The 27,766-nt window shown below is 45.2% G+C and overlaps 1 protein-coding gene across 15 annotated transcripts in view; it reads left to right on the forward strand.

The window, feature by feature from the left end:
• MEGF11 (multiple EGF like domains 11) overlaps positions 1-27,766 on the forward strand; it is a 268,428-nt gene that overhangs the window by 166,403 nt on the left and 74,259 nt on the right. For all 15 annotated transcript variants that reach the window (XR_001877258.1, XR_001877259.1, XR_001877260.1 and 12 more), the window contains 5 exons: positions 7,044-7,290; positions 9,195-9,315; positions 14,575-14,711; positions 19,796-20,008; positions 27,277-27,451. Coding sequence is in view for 12 of the 15 variants with exons in the window: in XM_017830247.1 (XP_017685736.1) it covers positions 7,044-7,290; positions 9,195-9,315; positions 14,575-14,711; positions 19,796-20,008; positions 27,277-27,451 (893 nt within the window). In the remaining 3 variants the exon portion in view is untranslated. The remainder of the gene's footprint in view (positions 1-7,043; positions 7,291-9,194; positions 9,316-14,574; positions 14,712-19,795; positions 20,009-27,276; positions 27,452-27,766) is intronic.

A 27,766-nucleotide genomic window follows, 5' to 3' on the forward strand; every position in this document is an offset into this window, starting at 1 on the left:
GATTAATTTCCTCCTGTGAGTAATAATCTGTCAATTTGGGGAAAAATCAGCTGATGTTCCCTTCCCATCTTTCCCTTTCTATCTGATGAAGACTGGTCTATAAACTCAGAAAACAAGACTGACTGCAAGCCCTGCCACTCTCAGATTAACTCCAGGTTTCTGCCCCTTGGATGGATATACAGAAGCCTATTTACATATGCAAAACAGGTGCTCTGGGCAGTCTTGGAGTTGTAAACATTGAGAGTGGCACTTTCTTCATTGCAACTGTGTGTGTGTGTGTGTGCTGTGACTGAGAGTCTGTCCTTGGTGATAAAAGGCTCGTGCAGACTCCATTCTACAGGATCCAGGTTTGGGAAACTTCGGGCTGCAAAGCTGCAAGCTCAGGAGTCAGCAAATGCCAGGGTGTGTGAACAGCACCCTGTGCTCACATAATAAAAGGAAATATCATATTTCATAGGCTCAAGTACTGAATTACTGCATTACTTCCAGCCTTTTGTCTGACATCTTATTTTGGTGACACCAACTTTATAAGTCTTATTTACATGTGGTGCTCCCACTCTGGGTTGGTTTTCCTCAAAAAGCAAATGGGGAATATGAAAAGTCCTTTCAAGGGTGTCATCAAGAGGGTTCATCAGCGTGGACCAGAGCAAACCTCTGGTGTGTGGGTGGTGGGCTGGGAGGAGAAGGTTGTCACCCCACCTGTGGGGCACTTCCTGCATGGAGATTAAACAGCCAGTGGCCCTTGGTGCTCCCAGGAAAAATTGTAAGAGGAGTCCTGCTAAGGCCCTGAAGCCTTGAATTGCAAATTGCTTTTAATGCAGATGAAGTCTTTGAGGAATGTAGGTAATGAGTTGTCCAGAGGTGGCACTGAGTGTCTGCAAATGGCATTTTTTATTAGTTTGATCAAGTACAGGTGGATTTTCCCTGGGGACGTGGGAGCACAGCCCTGGGTGTGGGACAGTGCTCTGTCCATGCAAGGGGTCCCAGCTGGTTGGGAAAATCATGGAATTAAAGCACGGGTCTCCCTAAGTGTTTGTAAGAATATTTTTGAAGGGCACTTCTGAAAATCTGGGTTGTTTTGAGGTCAGTCATCGTTCATAAACGTGTTAAAACTCCAAAGTAAACAGTCTAATAGGATGAAGATGTTTTTCTGGTTCAGAATCGAGCAGCTCAGTGAGTGATTTTCCAATAACCTGGCTCATGCCTTTGGAAGGGTGTTGGTGTGTGAGGGACTCGGGACTGCTCAGAGCCAAACACAAAGTGCTGGGAAGTGTCCTTGGAAGGGAATTCCCTCTTCATGGACCTTGTTTCAAACCTATTGCTTGGCTTCTGTTTCCAGTGGTGTTGAACTGTGCCAAAGTGAGTGGTGTTGGTGCAGTGACAATACACGGGCTGTAGTTTTCCTATTGGATACAGTGCAGGGAGTAAAAATAAATGATTATTTTTACCTTTTTATTCATTACATCCAGGCATATGTTTTAGCTTTTGCTGTTTCTTTGCCCAATTCCAAAACTGAATTAGACCAAAAAAAAAAACCACCCAGAATTCAAGCTGCATTTCACCTTAATTTGTATTCATAGAATCATTCTACAATAGTTACATTAAGGGGAGAATCCAGTCCTAATTTCAAAGTAAATTCTGAAATAATCTCTCTTAAGCCATGTCCTCCTAGATTTAATAAGTTAATTTTATTTCCTGTTTGCATTTTTAAGGGCTGGCATCTCATTTAAACATTACAAACCGAATTTGGAAATATTCCAAAATATTGACTATTGACTGTGAGCTGCGTTCTGTGCTTTAGCAAATCTGCAGAAAGTTGCTCTAAAGTGTGGATTAATTGAAACTCCCCATCAGCTCAATGTGGTCCTGAGCCTTTAGACCAAGGAAATCAACACTGGGTATTTTTTAGCTGTGCCTTCTGCGGGAATGTTTGTGGATGTCCCACTGACTCTGCAGACCCAGGAATGGTCACTGGCTGCAAAAGAGACCCAGGGAGGCTTATGCTGATGAGAACAAAATAAATACAGACCTTGAGACCACAGGTTCAGGTGCTGCTGTGAGCAAAGATGCTGTTTTCATATTAACAGTGTGCCTGTGCAGGGATGGAAAAGCTCTGGAATAGCACTTTTGACTCTCTCTTGTCAGGATAAATCACTCAATAAATGTCATCCCTTCCTTGGGACTCCTTTTATTTATCTGCCATTTGTGTGTTTGCTGCATTGTGCCTGACTTGTGCTGCTGCACTAAGCACTGGGTGGTTCTGTGGACCCAGGACACAGCAATTCCCTAATCACTGCTAGAGGGATAAACGGCCCTTTGGGAGTGAAGCAGCACTTCCAGCGTGTCCTGGTTGTGTATTTTATTTCCCAGGACAGAACTGGTAACAGGATGAAATAGCAGAAAAACATCTTCACTGAAAGAGGGGTTAAGCACTGGAACAGGCTGCCCAGGGAAGTGGTGAGGTCACCATCCCTGGGAGGGTTCACAAAACAAGCAGATGTGGCACTTCAGGATGTGGTTTGGTGGGCACGGGGCTGTTGGGTCAAAGGTTGGACTTGGTGACATGGAGGTCTTTTCCAACCTTAATCATTCTATGATTCCATGATTCTACATGCAGAGCCTGCAGTAATTATCCCTCACTTCTAGAAGGAACTGTGGTTGGGCTGGGAGTAGGGATGGCCAGAGGAGAAAACCCCTTGGTGCTGCATGAGCTGGAGAACTCTTGGTGCTGCACTGAGCACCCTCCACAGGAGGATGAATCCCTCCCCTGTCATACCCTATGCAGACAAGTGTAATTATGCTTAGGCACCCAGCATCATCCTTTACAGAGTTATATTCATTTTTATCGGTGGCAATTATTCCCCAGTCCTATTTTTGAAGGTGAAGAAGTGACTAAGTTTGCACGTTTGCCAGGGAATGTGGGCACGTGACCTGAAGTATGGCAGCTCCCTTCAATGTAGCATCTCCCAAGAGAACAGTGGCTATTTCAGGCTCATCCCTCACAGGACTGACATCCCCACACACAGCTAAGGGGAGCATCTGTACCTCCCTATCATCCCCCCTCTCAGGTTGCTTTCCTTATTGATGGTCTAGTTAAAGTCTCTGTATCATTTTGACATTTTAATGGCATATACATTTAGAGTGGAGCGCTCGTGTAAGCTTTAATCAGCTCTCTGTTCACATGTTGTTGCTGTTATTATTTATCTCTATTATGGTAACACACAACAAGAGCAGGATTAGGCTGTGCTAGGCTGGGCTTGTGTTTTTAGATGGTCTCTCCAAGCCCACGGGAGAAGGTGCTGACGATCCCGAAGTGCAGCGGGATCTTGTGGCTCTGAGCCTGCTTTGCCCTTTATCTCAGAAACTGGAGTCACTGTCACAACCAGCCAGGATTTGCCACACTGGTGGATATAGAAAAAGTACATCTTGGTTGCTGAAGTCTTTGGTTTCTTCTGGTTTTTAATTTTCTAGTAGGAGCTGCTGGACCCCAATCCTGTAGCTGGTTACACACTCGAGCAGTCTCACACTTGAATAGTCTCACACTTGAGTGAGCCTGTTGAGCCCAGTGGAGTTAATTGTCTGAATAAGGACTTGGATTTAGCTTATCATCTCTGTGTCTGCTACCTGTGTAAAGGCACAGAAGTTATCACAGTGCAGATCTCTGAGTTATCATATAAATATCACGTCATGTTCCAGTGAAATGACACAGGTAAAGAATTTACTTCCAACTTCAGTCTGTCACTGCAATATGGGACCTAAAGGAAAGAGGGGAAGAAAACCAATAGGGATTGATAAACTCTGAGCAACACAGATCTTATTTTCATGTGAGGTTAAGGCAGTGTAAAATCAGGTGAGGGGGATATTTCATTATCACAAGTTTTACACTAACACCTTGCCAATGATTTCCACTCAATTCCCTTTGCAGTTAATCAGCACTGGATGAATTGATAGTGCATGAAATGGCCCTGCTCAGTGTGACAAATACAGGGCTTGAGCTGGTGGCTGAAAGCAGGAAATATTTCCCATCTGAGGCAAAGACTTAAATCTAGAGGAGTCCAACCTGTCATTGAGTGTGTGTGATCCCATCACCAGTGAGACAGCAGGATGTTCTCCTTGGTTATACACATCCACTGTGTTCATCTTGGTTTTACACACACACTGTGACTGGTTTCAAACCATCTAGAGAACTGTAGTCAATCCCTGCAAGTAGTTTTAGGAACAGAAAAGAAGCAAAGGCTGTGTCAGGCGTTGGCAGTGACACTGTACAAGCCTCATCTTCCCGTAATTCTATTTTTTCTGTCTTCCATGAGCTTTCAGATGTACTTTAATCCTCATTTTTATGTTCTCTCTTTAATAAATCCCCATGAAATTCACATTCTTAGCAGCTATCTGGTATGCCAAGCTGCTTTATTTCAGAGGTACTTAAACCATTTGGGCTCACTGCTTTGCAACATGCACTCACTGATGCCTTTACTGAGAAACCTTTGGAAAAATCTGGCAGCTGGTTTTCTGGTCACTGCAAGTTTCTTTTCCAGATTTTTTTTTTTTTTAGATTTTCCAACCAATTAGAGGAATTTCTGCTCTTTCCTTCAGCACTTTGCTCTTCCCTTTGGCTGGATTGTGGAGTGAACTTTGGTACATGGAGCAAGCAAGTGTGTGACCAAATATCAGTAGTAAATAAGTGTTCAAATAAGATGGACTTACAGAAAAGGAGCTGTGGGTGGGGGAGGCACTGGACAGGTGAAACAAGATGCTTGAACTGATGATGAAAAATGGTTTTCCCTTCCTATAGAGGTTTTCTTTTTCTTTCACTTTCCTTCAAAGTGAAAAACAAAAACCCAGCAGACAAATCTGATGGTTGGAGCACCCACCTGAGACAGGGAAGAGCAAGGATAGAATCACCTCTTCTAATGAGTATTATTTATTCATATTAAGGAAATTAATTGCAGCTGGAATTGTACCAGCCCAGAACAAGGCACAATGTGCAGTTGGGGCTCTGATGTGAGATGTGGTACAGGAGGAATCAAGTTCCCAAAGCAGGCAGGGTGAAGTTTGATCCCTGAATTCCACTTCCCAATGCTAAGGGCCCTCAGCTGTGCACGTGTAGTTCGGATTTGTACCCTTGTGGAGGTGCAGAACTGCATCCTTTGATGTTCAAGTTCTACAGAAAACAAATCAGTGTTTCTGGAATGGAAATTGCTGGGAAGCTCCAGCAGCTCCAGCAGCTTTGCTCCCTCCCCAGAAGGCTCACAGAGTCTTAGCAAGTGTCTATGTGAAATAAAGATAGATCATCTCTTTCCACAGATTCTCAGTAATAATTTAAGTCTTATAAAGAATAAGATTTTGTTTGCTGGGCTCCCAGTGGTGTTAGAGAGGAACTATCATCCCTGTTTGCAGCTGGGGAAGAAGTGAGGCAAAGCAATAAACTGTGATGTGAGGCACGAGCAGGACTGTGCACAGGAATTTGCTTTCTGCAGGACATGAAACCAGCTCTCTGCACCTGCATCCTCTAGGACCCTGCAGATCCTTTTGGAGACCCTGGAATTGTCTTCTGTGGGTTTATTTTGGCCTTTAACACTTGCTCAAGAAACACGAGTTTGTAAACTGTAATCAACAGTGTGGGTGGAATAATGTCTCTCTCCTTCCTCTGCTGGGTCCTCAGAGTGTCTGACCAAGGAGTATCCCTCTTCTCAAAATGAAGGATAAAAATACTGCCAAAATGAACTGATAGATGTTGTTTTCCAGCGTGGGTTTAGAGCCGTGTAGTGTAGAAGGAGAGGGCTGTGAGCTTTCCAGGACAAAAGCATCAGGCTTAAGTGAGCTTTACATTTACCTCACTAATCCTGGAAACAGATCCAGGCCTGGGAAGCAGCGCGTGGCACCTGGGGATTAGTTTCCATGTTTGCAAACAAAAGTGGTTGTGGAGCCAGCTCTGTTGCTGGGATTACTCTCCCCTCTCCTGCCTGGCAGTGGGTTTTACACGAGCACCAGGGTCGTTGGTGTGATTGAAACCAGCTCTCCGAGCACAACCAGCTGGAGCTGGAAAGGGATGGGATCCTTGTTTTCCTGCTGATGGTTTGCTGAGGAAACCTGGAGCTCAGATGTTTGCTTTGAGCTCTGCTCAGTGCACAGCTCAGACAGGTGTTGTGCAGGTGCCAGTTGCTGTTCCTGTAACAATTCGGGACAAACTGCTCCTGTAATGCTGATTTCCCTCTCTCATCCTCCAAAAAAAGAGGAGAAGGGATTGGGCAGGACTGTCACATGAAGGGTTCTCCCTGTGCCTTAATGCCTTCTGTAGGGAACCTCCTCTCCCTGTCAATGGCCAGAAGGTTCGGGGTCCTTCTGTGTTCCTGTTACTCACACAGCAGTTACCTGGCATACACATTCCATACCTTCATCCCTAAGCTTGGGCAGCCTCAGGTCATCCTGTCTCCAGTGTTATTTTCTTCCCTCCCATCTATTTAGTCCAGAAAACACAAAAAAATTAAATTAAAAACAAACAAACAAACAAACATCCCCCACACAAAACAACAACAACCCCCCCCACCAAAACAACAACAAACCACCAAAAAAATGCCACCAGACAAAAAAACCCCAGCACCAAGGAGAAAACCTTCTTTAGAATATCTTATTTATTATCTTATGGGAACAGTACAAAGCAACTGTGTTTGATGACATTATTAAATGGACAGGATTTGCTTGGCAGTGCCACCTGCCATTAACCACGCTGCAGGCAGGATGTGATCCTCTGCCTCTAATTCCGCTATAAATTCACTCCTTCCAGCTACCTAAGAGCACTAAGAAACAGGATATTAAAAGATTTCGGTCCTGATCCAATAAGGGTGTTAAAGAAGTCCTCAAATTGAGGCGTCACAGCCGTGCTGTCGTCTCCTCGCGCGCTGAACCTGTCACTGGGCATTGGGAAGTCTGGGGCTGCTTCGGAAAGTTTGGGCACCCAGCTCTGCCGTCGGTGGGGCTGGGAGGGGACGCTCGGGCTGCCCTGTGCCCGCCAGGAGGGTGAAGTTTGCAGTGTGTGTTTGCAGGCTGCGACAGCGAGCACTGGGGGCCCCACTGCAGCAACCGCTGCCAGTGCCAGAACGACGCGCTCTGCAACCCCATCACGGGCGCCTGTGTCTGCGCCGACGGGTTCCGCGGCTGGCGCTGCGAGGAGCTCTGCGAGCCCGGCACCTACGGCAAGGCCTGCCAGCTCCAGTGCCAGTGCCACCACGGGGCCACCTGCGACCACCAGACCGGAGAGTGCCACTGCGCGCCCGGATACACCGGAGTCTTGTGAGTGCCACCACGGGGGCGGTTCCGCGCCTGCATCGGGCGCCTTCGGTGCCGAGAGCGGTTGGCAAAAAGTGGGCACGGCGTGTTTGGCACTTGCCTTTGGAGAAATCAGGTGGCAGAATGGAGACTAAAAAAGGAAATCTCTCTTTTTTGCTGCTGGTTAGAGCTGTCTGCAGCACCTAAAGGGGCTCCGGGAGAGCTGGACAGGGTGTGTAGTGATATAACAAAGGCTTTAAACTGGCAGAGGGCAGGTTTAAGGTGAGATATTGGGAAGAAATTCTTCCCTGTGAGGGTGGGGAGGCCCTGGCACAGGTTGCCCAGAGAAGTTTTGGTTGCCCCATCCCTGGAAGTGTTCAAGGCCAGGTTGGACGGGGCTTGGAGCAACCTGGGCTAGTGGAAGGTGTCCCTGCCCATGGCAGGCCATAAAACCAGATGATCTTTAAGGTCCCTTCCAACCCAAACCATTCCAGGATTATATGATTCTATCATAATGAAATACAATACAGTGCTAAAATGAGCTTTAAAATCCTTTATATTTTTCAGCTTGTGCAACACCTCTACCTGTTCTTAATTTCAGAATGTGAATACAATCCAAATTACAGCTGAGTTTTTATAAGCAATTGGTCTCTCTCCTCATTAGCAGTCCAGTGCAGTATCAAATGAGACTTAACCATCCCCAATTTATTTGACTTTCAATCTAAGTGAGAAAGCATTGCTGTTAACTATATCAGCTTACTATCTAGGGGGTAGGTTTTAAGCATGGTGAGCAGGGATTTAGCCGTGTGACTCCTATTAACTTCAACGAGAATCGTGTAGCTAAATCCCCATCCACCACACGGAAGGTTTACCAGTAGGATTCACAAAATGTGCATATTAATTTCAGGACAGCAAGCAATAGTTCCTTGTTTAAAATTGCCCAGAGTGTAACATCAGTTCTCATTAGAGATCTTTCAGCAGTTTCAGAAGTAATTATGTTTTTCAGAATTATTTAAGGGGAAAAGAGAATTCAGTCACTGAATTTGGTTGGAGATCTATTACAGGTGACTTAATACTTTTGCAGTCTATTATTATTTGTTGACCTGCAGGAAGGGGAAGATAAAAACTAAAGACAATGTTAACCCTCATAAATAAGTGATACACCTTTTGAATATTTTATTTAGCACCTGATTTCCTCATAGACTTGTGACCTCAGCTGTGGAAGCACTCACTGCTAAAGACTCTGCACACTGTTAGGAGTGCTCTCCTTGACACCAGTGTGTCAGTTCTCAGCAGGGCCAGCCCCTGATATGTGGTAGGAACATCCTCATCAGAGGACAGTCAATTAGGAGAAGAACACTCTGTAGTTTCAGAACCTTGATGCTGAAAGCTCCAATGTAGGAGACACTCTTTTTGCAGGGATTAGCTTTACATTGCCTCCCCACGAGTACTGAGAGAGACTCAATGAGCTTAAATAGCCTTTAAATGATGTTGAGTCCTTGCCAGTCCATTATACACTGCAAATGTTAACATTCAGTAGCGACTGGAGAAATTTCAAGCATTTTAATCCCCTCCTTTTATTCTATTTGCAGTTTCTTTTATTGCCACATCCCATAATTCACATTGAAGGCTTCATCTTGCAACTCGTATTTTCCTGGGCTGGTTTAACAGTTATGAGTTGTCCTGTTGAGATGGGTGGAGTTTGGGATGTGCTGAAAGGTTACACACAGGCATCAGCCTTCCAGGGCTGGATCCACAGCACATAAACAGAAATTAAAGGAATCTTGGCTAACTGGCAGTGCCAGCTGAGGCTCGCAGAGGTTTCATTGTTCACACGAGGGCTCCCAGGATGAGCTGTGGGGTGGGTTTTCCTCATTTGCTGTTTCCTGTGCTGATCTCTTTGTTTTCTGTCCTTCTCTCCCCCGAAGCTGTGAGGAGCTGTGTCCCCCCGGCAGCCACGGAGCCCAGTGCGAGCTGCGCTGCCCCTGCCAGAACGGGGGCGTCTGTCACCACATCACCGGGGAGTGCTCCTGTCCCGCGGGATGGACGGTGGGTACTGCTCACAGCCAGCCTCCTGGAGGGCTTGGAGTATGATTAACTAATCATTTCATTGCTCTCTGTCTCAGCTGATGCTTCCCTGAGTGCCTGTCATGTGTATCTGCTGTTATTTGTCACGAGGCTCCAACGATTCCGAAACTGGAATCATCTTTGTGTGCACAGGACACAATTCTGGGACCTGGCACATCCCTGGAAGTGTTCAAAAAGCACGTAGATGTGGCACTTGGAGACATGGTTCAGTGGTGTCCTTGCCCTTGGAAGTAGGGAGAGAAGTTAATTTAGACTTTACAATGCTTCTCAGAAGCACTTTTGAAGGACTGGATCTCTGTGCTCGGGAGAGTGGTGTCGTTGGCCATTGGTTGGACTCAGTGACCTTAGAGGGTTTTTCCAGCCTAAATGATTCTGGCGTTCTCTGACTGGTATCTGCCATCATCAAGTTTAAAAATCAACGGTAAACTAAGAGACAAAGGGATTGTCTCCAGGTTACAGTTCCTTGGAATATTCCCTGCAGCCTTGGACACTGCCCTCACACAGGACAGGAAGCTCAAAGCTCAGCTTGACATTGTCAAAGGCACAAACTGTCCCGTTCCCCTTCAGGAGAGAGGGAAAGGGAGAATCAGGGAGAATTCAGTGGCTCAGACTGTCAGCAGAGCAGGACTGAACCCAGGACAGAGGTCAGTTCAGCGTCCTGCCCTTCCTCAGGCATCATTCCCATTGATTGCCATAGATTTGCTTGTACCAGGGGTTGCTCTGGAGAGAGACAATCTCTAACCTTTAATCCTCTGTGTCAAGAAAGCAAGGCCAAACATTTTTAAAGTCCTCAGCGTTATCAATAATGCAATAATTAACTCTCTTGGGGTTTGCCAAGTCTCACAGGCCTTCAGACCATTTAGCTGTACTAAATTTCCTGGCATTTTTCCTGTATCTGACAATTAGTCTCTTGGCAAACTGGCTGGATTTTAATGCGTGCGAGTGCTCTGAATTTTTATTTTTACGTGGAGGGCCCTGCAGATCATCAGACAAATGTGTGTGTGGCTTCTGCTGGGGACCTTCTACCTGCTGGAACACGTGAGAGAGTTGCTGGAGTTCCTTTCCATCCATCAAATGCTGCTTCCATTTGATCACAGCTGCTTTGAGTTCAGAAGAACCAACCATGAGGAGCCAGTGGCTTGGGAGAGCGTGGGAGAAGAACATTGTTGCCCATAATCTTTGGTGGAAGATGTGTATGGAAAATCTCTTTCTAACTGGAGAGTTAGAGTTTCTCTACCTTGGCTTTGGTATGAATATGACACCTTACCTTCACTTGGCCTTCAGTGGAGGCAAAGAAAAGGTTCTTTCCTTGAGTGGGGGAGCTAAAGGAAGGAATTCACATATTTTTGAGGGCCTATCAGTCCATTCTGGCACTTCCCCCAGGAAGTGATCAGTAAAGTGATTAACATAAGAAAAAGTACAACTTTTTCCATCTCCTCTTCTGCGTGCCAAGATTTCTCAGAATCCGAGTTGGTTTGCTGTACCCTTCCTGAACTGTTTTTATCAGGAGTTTTCTTTTTCAAAGTTAAACCATCAATAAACAGATAAAAATATCAGAATAGAACAGGAATTTTTACATGTCTTTTAGGATGCAGCAGAGACTATAAAAAAGAGCCACAGCACTGGGGCTGCACAGCAGCTCTGGTTGTATCCTGGCCCACTCCTGCCCAGTTCTTACAGCCTGCAGTTCCTTCTTTGCATTTTTAGGAGCCCAGAGAGACTTTTCTGAAAACTGTGTTGTTGGCTGCTCTGTCCCCAGAGGAACCCTGGAGTTAACAATTGATGTCTGAAACAAGCATAACTGAAAATTGAAGAGAGAGATCAAGTATTCTGCAGAAAGAAACTGAAATTATAAGTAAAAGCACTCAGCTTGTAAATGTTGAGATTTTAAGTATAAAGGGTCTCTCCAGGGTTTTAATGAAAAGCTGGTAATTCAGTACACAGAGAGGGATAAAATATGTTTTTTTTCATGCTATATTTTTAACTCTTGGTGGTTGGAATGGTTTGGGAAGTGAGACATGAGGGGGCTGTGAACGAGCAGGCGAGATGGGATTGCTAGACAGCATTCATTTTACTTCACACCGAGGATTTCTCTGACACCAGGAATTTTACTTGCTGATTTTGAGGCTTGAGATTGCATGTATGTACTGAATATACCATCATTTTGAAAGGAGAGAATTCTCCCTGGATTTATGCAAGTGCAAATCCACTTGGACTTTATTGCTGCTGGATGAGCTGCAACTTTTATCCTTTCCTGGGCAGGCTTATTAACAGGAGCTCAGCTCCCTTGGGGGCCTGGTGGGACATGCAGGGGGAGGCAGGGAGTGGAATAGGAGGAAGTTTTGGGGTTCTGAGCTTCTTCCTTGGATGTACCACCTCCAAAGCCTGGTTCTTTCATGACTTGTGATTTCTTTCCTCCCACCCAGTGCAGAATCTCCCAGAAGAACAAGTTGTATGGATGATGTCCTTTGGGATTTTGCTGTCCCAAGGGTTTTTCACCAGGAGGATGGTGGCTGACAGCATATATTGTTGAGCCAGTCAACAAAATATGACTGCCAGCATCCCACAACTTTGGGCTTTTTCCACTTGTGTGCCTTTGTGGCTGTGGGAGCCAGTGGGAGGCTGCTTTAGGGTCTCATTAACAATTTACAGGTTTAATTCTATACATCTTTCTCATTTGCTGTATTAAATTCTCCAAGCACTCTCAGGAAGTGGGGAGAGAAGTTAATTTAGCATTTACAGTGCTTCTCAGAAGCACTTTTGAAGGACTAGATCTCTGTGCTCAGGAGAGCTGCAATCTTTGCTGGCATGACAGAACATTTGTCACTGGCAACACACCCTGCTGGGTCCCAGACCATCGTGGTGCCATGCTAATAAAACACATTCTGCTGATCAGTTCTTTCTCATTGAATCTGGCCTTTATGAAACAGCTATAATTTGTGGTTTTATCTGGTTTTCTTTCTGTGGTGGTTTTCAAACATAGGGATATATGAGAAAATGGAGCAGAAAAAAATCTTTTCTGTCCCACAAAATACAGCAAACGATGTCAAAAGCAGAAGCTGATGAAATCAGGGCCTTAAAAAAGGTGCTGATGGGGTGAACTTTGCTGATTAGATGTATAAGCAGCAGGAAACGTTGGGCTGACATTTGATCCTCCAGAGAGGGATGTTTTGAATTCCCTGAGTACGTATTAATGCAAAAACTACGCCTGAAGATCCTCTTGGCTCTGGGGGGATGCATCCCAGAGTATTGCTTTCTCATCATTTGCTGATAGAAATCCTGTTCCTTTTGAGACATGAAGGGAGAAAGTATTTATTATCAAGATAAATGGACACTTAGGTTTTCTGATATATAGTGTTGTGTATTACTCAAGTCCAGAGACACCGGTTTTTAACGCTGTAATCTGAAAGTTCTTGAACTGAGGCCAACCTGGCTGTTTTACAGCCAAGCAGCCACCTCTCACTGCTTGGGAAAGGCTCAAAATGTCTGTTTTATGGTGACATTGAAGAGCAGCCTCTCCACTTTGGGGTTGTTGACACAGCTAAACTTCCCCAGCCCCGAGGAGTGAAAGCAGCCGTTATATTCCTGGTTTATATTTTGTATAAATTGTGTCTAATATGTGCTTTGTTCAAAACCCAGAGCCCTCAGGGTTTGCTTAGGGAAACAAGGCTTCTGAGAGATTAAACCAAATAATCCCAGGGCCAGACAAACACTGGTTCTGTCTCACACTGGGCACTGTGGTGGCACTGGCAGCAGCACCACTCGCTGCAGATGCCAAACATTTTCCATTATAGGACCACAACTTCAGCTCCCAGCACTGCCAGCCTTGTTTTGGCTGGAGTTCCTCAGCTGGATCCCAGCCCTGGGCTTTATGTTTGCTCCCAGAAAAAAAAAACAACATTCATGCAACTTCTAAGAAAGTCTGGGGAAATCCTTGTAAGGCTTCGATACTTGGCAGGGGATATTATGGGATACCCAGAGGGGAAACCACCAGAGTTTGGCAGGTAAATTCTCCAAATACATGACCCCAACCAACAGTGAGCATTCCCTGCCTTGGGGCTGAGCAGCTGGAGCAAGGCTTGCCCAGGAATTGCTTTTCCTTGTGAGCAGTGCCAGGGTGCCCAACAGGGACAGTCTGTCCGTGCTTCGCTCTCGGGGGTGGTGAAACAGGGAGGGAAAGGAGGAAACAACTCACAGGTGGGGATTTGGGTCCAGATGAAGGAGAGCACTAAAAGGGAGTCTGCAACAAGGATTTGAGGAGGACTGGAATAAAGAGGCAGGAGGGCAGAGGCTGGGAGCATAAAATGGGGAAAGGAGGTCACCAGCAAGGTGTGGAGTTGAGGCAGGGCAGGGACTGAGATGTGACTCCAGGGCTGGGGATAAGGAGCTGGGAGGATGGTGAATGAGGCATCCTGCTGATGTTCAGGGATTAGGCAGATATTCCACTGCAAAATCCCTTCTTCTGGCCAAAGGCTGCTGCACTGCTGATGTGATGCTTCTGTGTCATTCCTGGGGGCTTTCTGCAACTCTCCCAACCTCTTGTTCCCATCCTGCCCCCTCCGTGGCTTACACAGGGCACTGGCAGGTGCCATTCTGTGCTGAGTGTGGGGGCTGGATGGGAGCAGAGGGAATGGAGTAGGTGGGATCTGAAGGGTAGTACAGGACTCCTCCAGCAGGTGTATTTGGTCTTCTTTGTGGTTGGCTGAGGAGGGACTTTCTGAACAAGAGAGATGATCACAGACTATCAGAACTCACACAACTTCATCCTCCCAGCGCAAACTTTCCAATAATCCCTTTCTTCCCAAATGTTCTCTACTCAGGGTGTGTCCAACAACATTTCAGCCTCTCCATTTCACAAAACCCCACCAGCACATACCAGAAGGTTTGTAGCCTTCTCTGTTTGCTTTTAACCTCTCCCAAACCTTCCTGGACCTTTACAAGGGGCAGTGAATCTCCAGCTGCAGTTTACAGGGAGATCCAGAGAAGAGAATTATCAGGGAGTGGACAGTGGTGAGAAAAATCCCTCCTGGAGTTAGACAGGCATTTACTCTGGTAGCAGAGTTTTCAGACTGTCTTTAGCACATCTTATACAGATAAAATATTGCTGCTACCCTCACTCCTAGGTTTAGCAAGAAGGACAATAAAAATCTCAGCTGCATATAGAAATTTATTGCATTATGAATGTTGACTGAAATATTGCTCTTTCTGCAACATTACCAGGGGCTGGTGTGTGCACAGCCATGTCCTCCTGGAACCTTTGGAATCAACTGCAGCCAGGACTGTCCGTGCCACAACGGAGGACACTGTGACCCCGTGACAGGAAAATGCATCTGCACAGCTGGCTATATAGGAGACAGGTAAAAACCAACCCCCCAAAAGCCTTTCATTTTAACCAGGGATTGTCAATATTTATATCCCTTCTAGGACAATCTTCCCCTCTGAAAAATGGTGTTATGTTTCTATTGCTCCAATTAGGTTCATCCTTCTGAAGCACTTCAAGCAATATAAATGTGGCAATGTTATTACTTTTTATTGGCAATGCTCTCCATTTACGGGGGTTTTTAATATAACTTTTAAAATTTAATGGATTAAATTTAATTTAGATATTTACAGTGATAAATTTAATAGAGAGCATTACATGTTTACAAGATATGTAAATGAACTATCTTTGTACAAATTAATATCCTCAAGAGTAAGCAACACAGCAAGTTTAATGTCTCCTTCAGCCCTCTGTGCTGCTGTAGCACTGATCCATCTCAGCCACCAGCAAAAGGTGATAAATCCTCAAAATTTATAAACGAGAGCCTTCACCCATGAATCGATCAGAGGAGATGATAATATTGTTTTACCAAGGTGTCATGGATTCAGCAAAATGACTACACAGCAAAGTCAATGAGGGATTGCAGCACGTGCTGGCTCAGCCCTCCAGCTGATCCTGCCTGCCAGAGGTTGGGAGGTGCAGTTACAGCAGCTCCCGGGGCAGCTCTCACTGGGGGCTGGGCTGAGGCACCTCGGTGGGCACAGCTCACCAGTGTGCTGTGCTACAGCCCTTCCTCCTGTGTATTCCCTGTTTTTATGAGCTTTAGGAAGCTCATCTCAATATACTGACAATGCTACAATTATGCTTTTATGCAGCAAAGCTCGTTGGAGTTCCTCCTTTGTTGCCTCGCTGTGTAACCAGCAGGTCTCTGTAGCACAAAAACATCCAACCCCCATCCCTGGGGGGTCAGGAGGCTGCTCCTTCCATCACACAGGGAACTTCCTTGTGTCCGTGTTTTGGACAGTGATAATTGGAGGAGGCTCAGGATTTTTATGGGGTTGGATGTGGTGGAAAAACTAATTACTTCTAAATAATTGAGTGGAGAAGACATCGGTGTGACTCTGTTCCCCATCCTCCACCTAGAGACAGTGCTTCCAGCCATGGGCTACCAGAGAATTACTGTTTCTCTCCTTGTGGAGACTTTTTCACTAAAAGAAGCAACTGCCCATCCTGACCCTTATACTGGTGACCACATTCAATCCCAAGCTGTTCCCAGCGCTGGCCGTGCTTGGGAAGGCTGACAGAGCCTCTGGTTCCAGGTCTCCTCATTTGGTTGTTGCACATCCTGATGAATTCCTGGCTGTAGGTGAATGAACAGTGCTGGAGCTGCTGGGATCTCCCAGCCATCGGCCTGCATCCCCCTTGGGGATGAGGGAAGGAGATGGGGAGGTGGTTTTATTGCTGATTGTCCTCCCAGAGGGGCTGGAGAAGGCGGCTCAGGGAGAGACTGGGCAGAGGAAACACCTCAGGGCAGAGCTGGCAGGAGCTCACAAGGATTGTCCTTGAGCAAAGGGACTGTGGAGTCATCAGGTCTGGGCCTGGAGAAAAGTGGGAGACATTTGGACTCCAAAGAAAGATGTTTCTTGGGAAGACAGAAGCAGGGAGGGAAAAAAATAAGGCACAGCCAGTTGGGAGAGGTGGAAAAGAAGAAAGGGAAGGTCACATTGTGGACCTGTATCCAAGCAAAACCCTAAGGAATGGCTCACCTTCCTCATCCTGGAGCAGGGAAGTAAAAGACACCGAAGGGAGAGGCGGGAGAGCAGAAATGCAGGGGTGTGGAAGGAGGAATGGAAACAGGATTAAAACAGGCAGGTAGGAAAGCTCTGCCAGCAGCAGGGCAAAAGTGCAGAAATTCCCACCTTTCAGACAGGTTATTGGAAGGTTAAAACAGGTTTATCTGTCAGCCTTTAATCCCCCTTCTATAAAGGGAGGGAGACTTCAGGCCCATTATATCCCAGTGAAGCTGTGCCCCTCTGGTTTGTCCTGAACAGACTCACCTGCCCTCACCTGGCTGGGGGCTCTGCTGAGCAAATTTGATGAGGGCAGGAGTAAGGACAAGGTCTTTAAAGAGTCTAAATTGCTTTCCTTGGCTTTGTGTTCACCCCATGTGGGCAATGGGACAGATCAGTCAGCTCCAGTTTAGCTTAAACTCTCGTTTTACTCTCTGGATCTCACGGGAGTTACAGCACGATTGCAAGGAGAGCAGGAGAGTCTGCTGCACCACAAAACAGTGTTTTCTTTCATGTCTTACAAGGCACTGAAGAAATCTTCTTAATAATAACTGATATTGTGAATAACCTGCAATAAAAATATAAATACACTTTGCCTACTATCATCTTTAAATTATCAATAAGTACTGTATAATGCTACGGTTCATCGTGGTGTGCAGAAGATAATAACAGAGAGTTAGATAAATATCTGTGGAGATGAAATGGTCAGACAGGGCTGTGTGAGTGTAATTGCCACACTTTTGTTCCCTACCTGTTTTCCAAGAGTGGCACTGCACTAAATCTCCAGGAAATTGGCAGGCACTGTTAATAACTGCAGGATGCTTTGTGCTCACAGAAATGACTGGATCTGTCAAGGAAATGTATGTTTTACAAACTGGAAAGGAATAATAGCAGAGGCACAGTTAGAAGCTGAGGATGGAGTGTCTCACAATTCAGTGCCTGACAGGAAAAGCGAACATGCTGGTTTAGCTTTGTTTTCCATTTTGCCACTAAATCTAAAGGTTGAATCTTAACAGAATAAATATCACATTTTTTAGAACTATACGAGCAGATTTATTCTCCTGTTGTTGTGTTTGTAGCTGGATCTCTTATCTCCTGGTCGGTGTATTTTGGATGGCTTTTCATATTCGTCTGTCCTACATAAACATGATCACTGTTTCAAAACAAAGAAAGAGAAAAGCCTAACAAACTTTACAGCATTATTCCTTAACAAAAAAGAAATTATGGAAAAAAATCTAGGTCCATGTACTAAGTTCATCTGTTAAGCAGGCTGTCTTCTGTTTAATATTTTGTGAAATTGCTTCCATTAATTCTACAGGTGACAGCCATATTATCCTATCCCAACCCAAATAATTATAGTACATATTAAAGTTCAGTGGATATTATAATACGAATCTCCCCAGATAGGCAGAAAGCAATGTAAATTAAACAAGAAACATAACTAGGGCTTAGCAGCTCATTTTGTAATTTAATTGAACAATGTATCTGGTTGTTAATGGTGCTATGGACACATTAGATTGATATGTTGCAAAGGAAAGATGTTTAAGTAGAAAGCTAATTCCTGCTGTGATTATTCTCATGTTCCAGAGGAGTCATTATTAGTATTCTTTGTATAAAATTCATTAGCGGGAGCTGCTTGATCTCCAAATAAATAAGTTGGCTAAATTGTTAGTAGAAAAAGGCTAATTATGTAAATGGATTAGGTCGTCAATATTTCATTTCCAGATGCTTTTCTCCCTGCTAGGTAATGCTTCATCTTCTATAAATATGGAGTGATACAGAGCACTATTGACTAAGTGTTCATCCCGTTGAGTGCAGAGCTCTCCTCAGGAGCAGGGTCTGTGCAGCAGTGGGGAGTGAGGAGCTCAGTCCCCTCCTCCTGCAGTTCCTTTGCTGGGAGTGTTCCAGCCCCACTGCTCCCCTCCTTTCTTTGCTTGTTCTGCTGCTGGGGATTCTCCAGGCTCTTTCCCTGTTTGTCACAAGCTCCTCTCTCCCTGGGTCTCATATGAACTCCTCACCTTGGATGTGTAACCAGCAGCTGTGGTGGTGGCTGCTGGAATTCAGTCTCTGGCTGGGGCTTTCGCTGTGTTCATTTATTTTTAGTAAAACGTGATAATCTGAAGCTGCAAAAGTAATGCCCTTCTTATATACTGCCTGTGTTCATTGCAGTTTTGCCTGCCTTGCATCACACATTAATCTTTTATTACTGATCATTATATTAACTCTCACCTGCCAGCTGTGAAATGACCTGCAGAAAGACATTTAACAATTGCCTCCATCCACCGAGTTTACAGTATACACTTTAATCAATGCTCAGGCTTAAATTAATGCTGATAGGCAATTTCCAATGTCTGGCATCCATGTGATAAGGGAATTGGGCTTTTCTTGCCTTCTTTTGCTGTTTTTATGAACTGAAAAGGCCTGTCTGTATTTCACGGTGGATCATGTAAACTCCAGTCCTGACTCGTTGCAGAATTTCAAAACCACTGAATTATGTCAAGCACAGAATCAGTTGCTTTCTTTAGGACCTTGACTGAGCTTTTCCAAATAGGAAATAGTATGAACTCTTAAATTGGTTGTGTAGGACAAGGAGACAGACTTTTTGGCAGATATGAGAATGTATCCAGTAGGGAAATACTTAAAACAGTGCATGGAAGGTGCAACTCAAAACAATCTGCGTAGAGTGTTTGCAGGTTCCATTTTTGGGTGTATCAAATATTAAAAACAGCAATTTTGAAGAAGATTCTTCACTAAGGAGCATGAAAGTGATTTTTATTGGGATTTTATGCTGCTGAGCAGCCCTGGAGTAGGAGAAGAAAAGTAAATTTAAGCTTTAGTTACTCAGAACACACACAAAAGACAAAGGAGTTTGTTTTCTCCTTGTTGGTATAAAGCTGATGCAATGACAGCAAAGAGGGCAAGTAAAACTGGACATTGCTGGAGAAACTTTGCTCAGTATTGCTTAGACCACATTCCCTTTGAACCCTCAGCATCACTAGGAGGATCATGTGCTTTCAAGGAAGGTGCACAGTCCTTCTGTGATAAAGAGAAAGCAAACAGGCGAGGGGTTTTTTTAATCATTTATTCCACATCAATTTCTTATGGTTGGTGAATAGAACTGTCAAGGTGCAGGAGAGAAGAATGCACTTTGTGAACAGAGGTAATATTAAGTAATGCAAATGTTGCAGCTCTAATTGGGCAGAGATTAATGCAGTTTCAGGTAACAGCCCTTTCCATGCCCGGGATATCACATCACCCCGACGAGACCATCGGTTCACAGTGTATGACTTAACTAAAAAGCAGTGATTTTGTATTTAGTTCCTTAACAGAGACATTGCTGTGCAGAAGGCTGCAGCTCTGACTGGCTGCCCTGTCCCCTGTGTCCCTGCAGGTGCCAGGAGGAGTGTCCCATCGGGACATATGGCTTCCAGTGCTCACAAACCTGCGACTGCCAGAACGGGGCCAAGTGCTACCACGTCAATGGAGCCTGCATCTGTGACCCCGGCTTTAAAGGGATTTACTGCCAAGAAAGGATGTGTCCAGAAGGGTTTTATGGCCTCAAATGCAACAAGAGATGTCCTTGCAATATTACCAACACCCTCAGGTATGTACATCATGTAATATTGCAGTGCAGGGACTGGTCAAATAAAAGCATTGGGAAGAATTCAATTAACTGCACACACTGCCTTCTTCTCTGTAGTTTTAAGTTCAAGCATAGACAGTTCCTCTGGATTACAAAGCTTGGATTTAAATGACCTCAGGTTTGTAACCATAAGCCTCAGTCCAGCCATCTACTGAGCACAGATCTGTTAACAGCTCTGGTAACATCTGAAACAACCTGACACACAGCTTTATCCTGTAACTAAAGTCTTGGAGGCATAAGGACCATCAGGTGATGCCCATATGTGTGTATAATAACCCACTGAAGTTTTAAAAATAGAGATATGTTTACTCAAATCCATCATTTTGGCTTTTTTTTTATGCCATGGGTTTTCTTGTTAGATCTACAGACAGCAAGGGGACTTTCAAAATGAAACCTAATTTGCTTCAGTTTATGTCTTGTGGCAAATTACCCTGTTGCAAACACTTGAGGCAGATGTATAAATAGACTGAAATCAATATCCCTGAGTCAGTCTGTGGAACTGTAACACGGTCGACATTGTCAAAACAGACTCCTCATGTGAGCCTATTTCTGCTCCTCACTCACTGTGTGCGTGTGGGAAATATTCAGGAAAATAAATACCAGGGAATTGTACCTACGGTGGAATCAGCCTCGCTCAAAAGGTAGGGTTTTGATGTCTTATTCCCTTTTTTTGCTTTTTTCAGGATCTTATTCTTGAGGTTCTCATTTCTAAGAGCCAGAGCCACTTGAGCACCTTGAATTGACTTTCCCATTGCAGGCTTGAATAAGTTTTCCAAACCTTGGAAAAACAAAAAAGAAAGAATTTAAGACTCTTCCCTATTATCCTCTTTGTTACCTTTTGTAACTCCCTGCCTTGTTTACTGACTGCTGGAATTGCTGTTTGGAGATTCCTCCCTCCCTCCCCTGCAGTAAAGGAGCCTGGACAGCCAAACCCCGCCGGCCTGCACTGTCTGATGGACCTGAGTGCCACATTCCTCACCTGCTCCATGCTGAGCCCCTCGACTCCCACTCCATTCCCCCCCTTTTGTGCCCATTCCTGTTCAGCAGGCAGAGCCAATTTAGGGTTGTGTGTGCTTCAGAGGGAGGTGGGATAATTGATGCCCGAGCAAACATGCCCTTGGTACAGACATTCCTCAATTTCCAACCAGACAGGTGGGGACCTGACTGTCCTGCAGATGATGACAAACCTGCCTTGGATCTTGCTGCCTGCTGAAATATAAACACCCCCAATTATGGATGCAAGCAACAGCTCCTAATTTGTGTGCACACTCACACTCACACACACAAACACTTCAGGCAAATCTGTCTGTGTGCTTGAGATAGACCCTGTTTGTCTCAGTCTTGGGAGTAAACAGGTGATTTTCTTTGTGAATTCAGCTGTGAGTGGTGAGGCTTTGTTTAACTGAAAGTCAGAGCTCACAATGGATTATTTAAAAACTTGTAATTGTGGTGATACAGGTCCTGTAGAGCAAGAAAGCTGCAGCACTCCTGGGTTTGACAGCCAGGATCCAAAGGGTTTGAGGCTCAAAGGGAGCTCTGTACAACAGGCTTCCATCGCTTCAGATTATGTTGTGTATCATGAAATCATTGCAAAAATAACATCCCTGAGGCATGAGCTGCACATTTCACACAAAAGGTTAGTGCTGTGTTGTGCTGAGGATGTGGGATGTCTCAGGAGTTACTGCAGAGGGAGCTGAGGTGTAAATCCCTGCGTGTCACACACTGCAGCACCTGGCACTGTGCATGACTCCAACCTGGGGTAAACATAACCTGAATTGCTCCTCAGGGTAAACTGTTCTTCAGATGTGCTGGAGGGTGGGAATATGCTCATGGACAGTAGCTGACACTGTGTCTTCACCCCTCCTGAGCCTGCAGGAACCTGCCTGTGAGCCCATATTCCCATAAAGGTGTAAACAGAGTGGAAGGACTGCAGGCCGTGGGCAAGGCTGAGCTTGGCTGATGTTTCTCAGCTTAGTGCTCAATTCAGTAAGAGTATTTTAGGTGGGTTTGAGGGTGCAAGAATTCATCCTGTGTTACTCAGAGGGGTGCTCTGAGGGTTTGCCAGAGGGTCTTTCCTGAAGGAACAGACTGGCACCATCCAGCTGTGAGGAAAGAGGAGGCCTCAGGTTTGAGAGAGCTCAGAAAGGTGAAGGATTGAATCCTCTCCCAGCTCTTTTCTGGGCATGTGGTCATTCCTACACACCCTGTTCCTGGTTGCTGCCTGATGGGTACATTTTATTCCTTCCCTCCCATCAGTGCTCCATCAGCCTCCCTTGCAGCATCCTCTGCTGAGATGGTATCTCTGGTTCCTTAATAAATGAGTCTAGTCTCTCCATTGATAAAATCTCCCTTTTTTCCTACATCTTATCACTGCTGTTATGGAACAAAGAGATATCAGCAAGCTGTAGATCTGCAAATGTTCTTTCATTCATTCATGGGATTTGGGCTTTCCACTTTTCAGTGAGCTCCAGGAGTGCTGTCAATTGCTGAGCTGATGGAAAATGACCTTTTCCAAAGGCACTCCATGTTCTGAACAAATCTTTTTGCTCATTGTTTAACCAGTCCCATACAGGACACTCCTCTTCCCACCCTCCTCCTCCCATTCCTCCCTGAGTGTTTATCCTTACTGGAACTGGTGTCTTCCAAAGTGATTCATTTACTGACAGCCATCAATTTTCCCCAGAAGCAGTTTGAGCTGTTGGCTGCTTGTTGTGGTCCTCAGGTGTGTAGGATAATTAAATAAATACTTGTAGAAGGTGAGGGAAGCTCCTGTCCCTGGTTTTGACTCATTTCATCTGGTTATTGGAGAGTTGACTGGAACAGAAAGTTCTGGGGGCTTTGAGGAGCAGGTTGAGGAGGAACATTAAGAAGTACACAATCAGCTTTTCCACTTTCATAGATCTATCTGTTTTAATGTCTGAAGAGATCAGTGTGATCATCCAGTCTAACCTCTAGCGTGGTAAAGGTTGAAGAACATCATCCAATAATTTCTGCATCAGAGCACAGTGAAAGGCACTTTGTGCGGGACGTTTGAACAACCCCTCGACTGAGATTGAGAAAAGGTGATTTAGAACATGTTGGTGACTTGGACTGTCCTTCCACAGGAAAGGATACACCTGTAAAAAATCCTCCTCTGCAAAAAGCCCATGTTGAGACAGCCTACAGTTTTGGAAAGGAATAATCCTGCTTGGTCTTTGAAGCAGGGAAGAAAATGAACAGCTGGAATAGTCTTGGCCACCCAGCCTTCTTGAACACTGGTGTGGAGCCATGTGCCTTTGGGAATGTCTTTCCAAGGTCACAGACACGAGAAGGGAAGGAAGGCACTGTGACAAAGTAGATCTTCAGAGGCTCTAATTCTTGCCTCAGCACTGACAGGTTTGGAAGGACCAAACCCCACAGAGTTTGTGCGAAGTTTTGCCTTGACCTGAGTGGATAATGTGCTGAATGAGACTGGCTTTGAAGACGTGCTGGACTGAAGGAGTGGCCCTGCAGCCTCACTGTGGCCACTTCTTTAAAGCAAGAGGCATTTTAGTAAGGAAAACTGAATGTAGTATGGACACCAAGAGACAGAAAATACTGTTAAATAAGGATTAGGGCTGTTGCTAATGAAGATGAGGTGACTGGTGCTAATGTATAAACAGAAAGTCAGAAAATTCTCTGGGAAGAAGTTGTTTTGGCTGAAAGATGTGTGGAGAACAAATTCAGAGTTTGGAACAGACTGTGCTGTCTAAAGCATTTCTTTTTCCAATTTGCCTTAAGAAAGTTACCTGTTTTCCTCCAATTTCCTCAAAATTAGATGCTTAAAAAACTTAAAGGTCAAAAATGCCTTTGTGTTTTTCAGTTCAGGTAGTAAAATTCTTACAAATAAAACTTTTATTGCTGTAAATGTGGCTCAGAAGGGATCATACAGAGGCTTCCAAAGTGCAGAAGGAGCCCTGGAGCACTTTCCTTCTCAGCCAGTGGACAGCTCCATTCCCACCTCAGCTTGGCCTGGAGCCCCAGGAACACTTGGCTGCCTGTGTTCACCCTGGGTTTTCTCTACACTCTTCCTTCCTGTGCTGCAGGAGACTTGAAGAAATGCAAGTTGTTAAGATTCAACGCAAACTGCTATTGTACAGCACTGCCAAAGTTCTGGAAGTGTGGAAGGTTCCCTTCCTGCTCCCAGCAAGGGTTGGAAGGCAGGTGTTAGTGGGTTTGCCTTTGGGATCCTTCTGGAACCCTCCCGTTCTCTCCCCCACCCATTCAGTGATCCTCCTCTAGAGGAATCCTTTGTGTTCATTGATTTCAGTTTATTGGGGGCACAAGAAATGCCCCCCATACACTGTGACCTGTGCTGGCAAAACGTTCCAGGGACTTCTGGCCTTGACAGGTGCCTTCAGAGCAGGAAGGGAGGGATTCTGGAAATATTTATACAAATTTCTAGCTGTACTTCCTATTCAAGCTTTATTCTGCCTCAAGCTTTCCAACCTCAGTCCAAAGAGCATTTAGATCACTGGGCAGTCTGGATGCACGGATGGTTGGATGGATGATAGATGAATTTCTGAACTATGTTATGTGTCTGGGTACATATTTTGACCAGAATGAAGTTGTACAAAATGCCAGCAGAAGAGAAACATTCCTGACACACACATACATCCAGACTTACACTACATCATGAGCTGCAACATATTTACTATGTAACTCTACTCACTTTAATTACTGGAATAGTTCATACCTCCCAGATAAAAAAAAAAAAAGAATTAATGTAAAAACTGTTTAGTGATATCAGCTGCAGATCTTAAAAGGGTTTCCAAAGGAAGAAAGGCATCACTTTAGAAATGAGAAAGATGAAGCAGAAAGAGTGACTTATGTGGCCAAGATTCCCTGGCAGGACTGGGGAGGGAACAGCTGCTTTCTGCAGTTTGGAAAAGCATCTCAGTCTCAGCCCTGCTCAAGTTAACGCTGCATCAGGCACCTCAATTACCAAACAAGTGCTTTTGACTCAGGAGAGAAACAAAACCCTGATCTGCTCAGGCTGGTGACAGAATTGTCCTTGCTGCAACAGGAACATTGTATGGATGGAGGGACCCAAACATCTGTGGGGGATTTTCCTGGCTCACAGTCCCATGGAAGAGTGGACAGGGCTTTAGTGGGGCTGAATGTGGTCTCAGCCTTCTACTAGCCCTTGGTTTGGAGTCAAAGCCCCCCCATCTCCTGCAGATTCTTCTGCAAAGCCTGTTTGCTTTTTGATTCTTATTTTAGTACCTGTCAGGAGGATTTTTAGTCCTGGGTACAGAGCTTGCATCCATGCAAAAGAGCTGTCCGTGTTGATGAAGGAGCCAACCTTGGAGTAAAAGCTCTTCCCGAGTGTAGTATTTTCAATTGAATTGTCATAGACTGATTCCAGCTGCCCTGATCATACATTACCTTTGAAAGATTTAATTTAGCCAACAGATGCAGTTCTCATGGAAGCATATGATACATGCAGTAGTAGTGGAAACAGAGAAACACAAAATCCACTTTAAAACACTCCTTTAATGTTGAGCTTTCTGCTCCTATTAGGTAATGATTAATGGACACAGAGGGGGAAAAAATGGGCTTTTATTATTTTCATCTGAATGTTAAGAGGTGCTTTGTGAACAACCATAATTTCAGGGACCGCTTTGTCAGAAGAATTTCATGGATGGTAGTTTGTTAAGCTGATTAATTGTTCTAATTAGTCAGTAAAACACTATTTATGATGAAACATATGACACTTACAGAATTTGATCCTTCTTAGTCACAACAGTATATGACTAACCTCTCCTACCAGTAATTGCCTGAAACATACTTGGAAATTACATTTTATGAGGTTACCTTGAAAATTAACATATACAATATTAATTTTATAGGTGTAAAGAAACCCATTCAGTCATGTCTACAATCTTAAACTGTGGCAATAAATAATTATAAAGGAAAATGAATCGTTTCTGTGAGGCAAAAAAACAGGAGACAGGTCCACAGAGAGGTGCCACCTTGCAGAAGTCCATCCTTCTTGTTCTGAGAATGATAAAGAAAATGGGATTTGTACAAATATTGTTTCTCATCTCCCTCACTGAGGGCTGGGCAGAGCCATTATGGTACCACAGCCTCAGCTGGGCTCTCCTGATGTGGGAAAGAAGTGCCCTAAGGAAACCTGGGAGGAAAAATGCTGAATAAACTGTTTCATGGTGGGAGGAGCAAAGGGTGAGTCTTCCACCCACAGATCCAGAAGGACCAGACATTGTCCGGTCTTTTGGGCTCAATTCTCCTTTCTCCTCTTCTCTCCACGTGGTGTGGAATTGGCTGCATGGAAATGAAAGCCAGAGGATTAATGTTGCTCATTATTCAGCATAAAGAACTTGACTCATTTCCCTGCTGGTCCTCAGTTCAGTCCCAGGGCTCCTGGTGGCTCCTGCCCCAGATAAATCCCAAGGCTTCAGGTGGTGCTCAGTTCTGGGCACTGTGATTGAACATTCCCTGCAAAACTCCTCTTCTGAGAAGGTTTTTCCCTTCCAAAGCACTTTCCTTTCTACCCGTGCCTGCTGAAAAGTTCTGCTGAGCTGGCACTCCTGAAACACAAGTGACAGTGGAATGGGATGGGATGGAATAGAATGGAATGGAAAAGACCTTTAAGATCATCAAGTCCAACCATCAACTCACCACCACCACCATCTTCACCACTAAGCCGTGTCCTCAGGTGCCACATCCATGTGTTTTTTGGACACCTCCAAGGCATGGTGGTGACTCCACCACCTCCCTGGTGGAGTCAGAATAGAATATTCAGAACAGAACAGAGTATTGTGCCCCAGAACTCAGGTTTACCTTCACAACTCTCTTGATTGCATTCCTCCCTCCACTGGAGTTTCTCCTAACCCTAAAAATCCATAGTGGCTGTGTTACAGCCAGATAGTCCACCACATACATATCCTACAGCCCATGGATTGATTGTGGCATGGTTGATGGCAGTGATCCAACTCACCTTGATTTGAGAGTAGAAGAGCATGAACTTGAAGGTGTAAAATAACCAGTGCTGTGGCAGTTCCCAGGTGTTTGGAGGTGCTGTGCCAGGCTGGTGTTCAGCACCATGTTCCCTGTTCCCTTCCTAAATTACACGGCTGCTGATGTTCACCATCCTTAACAGCTTTAGGTTTGCCCTGTTCTTAGATGTACTGGGCTGTATTTTCCCCTCCTGTCCACACCTCACGAGTGTCTGTCTGTCTCTTCTGTAGCTGCCACCCCCTGTCTGGAGAGTGCAGCTGCAAGGCTGGCTGGGCTGGGCTCTACTGCAACGAGACGTGTCCCCCGGGGTCCTACGGCGAGGGCTGTGCCCTGGCCTGCCCCTGCCACAACGGGGCCGACTGTGACAGCGTCACCGGGGCCTGCTCCTGTGCCCCCGGCTACATGGTGAGTGCAGCGGGGAGTGCTGGGGGGTCACAACTCTCTGCACACAGTTAAAGAGATTTTAACCTGATTTCACATAATATTTGCCCAGAAGTGGCCGATGCGCGTGTTTGTCCCCCGTTCTGTGGTAATTCCACATCATTCTCCTTTGAGCAGTGTCAGCGCACTGCTTCTGGTCCTGTGCTTAACACCACTGCTGTAAGTGTATCACTAAAATAAAGACGTGGTTTCCCATCCTATATTCTAAGTCAAGACGTAACAAAAAGGATGTCAGGTTATTGTCTGCCTGGAAGAGCAGAGAAAGAATTCTCCTGGCCT

Source organism: Lepidothrix coronata, unplaced genomic scaffold (assembly GCF_001604755.1).
Source record: "Lepidothrix coronata isolate B3197 unplaced genomic scaffold, Lepidothrix_coronata-1.0 Scaffold176, whole genome shotgun sequence".
Lineage (NCBI taxonomy): Eukaryota > Metazoa > Chordata > Aves > Passeriformes > Pipridae > Lepidothrix > Lepidothrix coronata.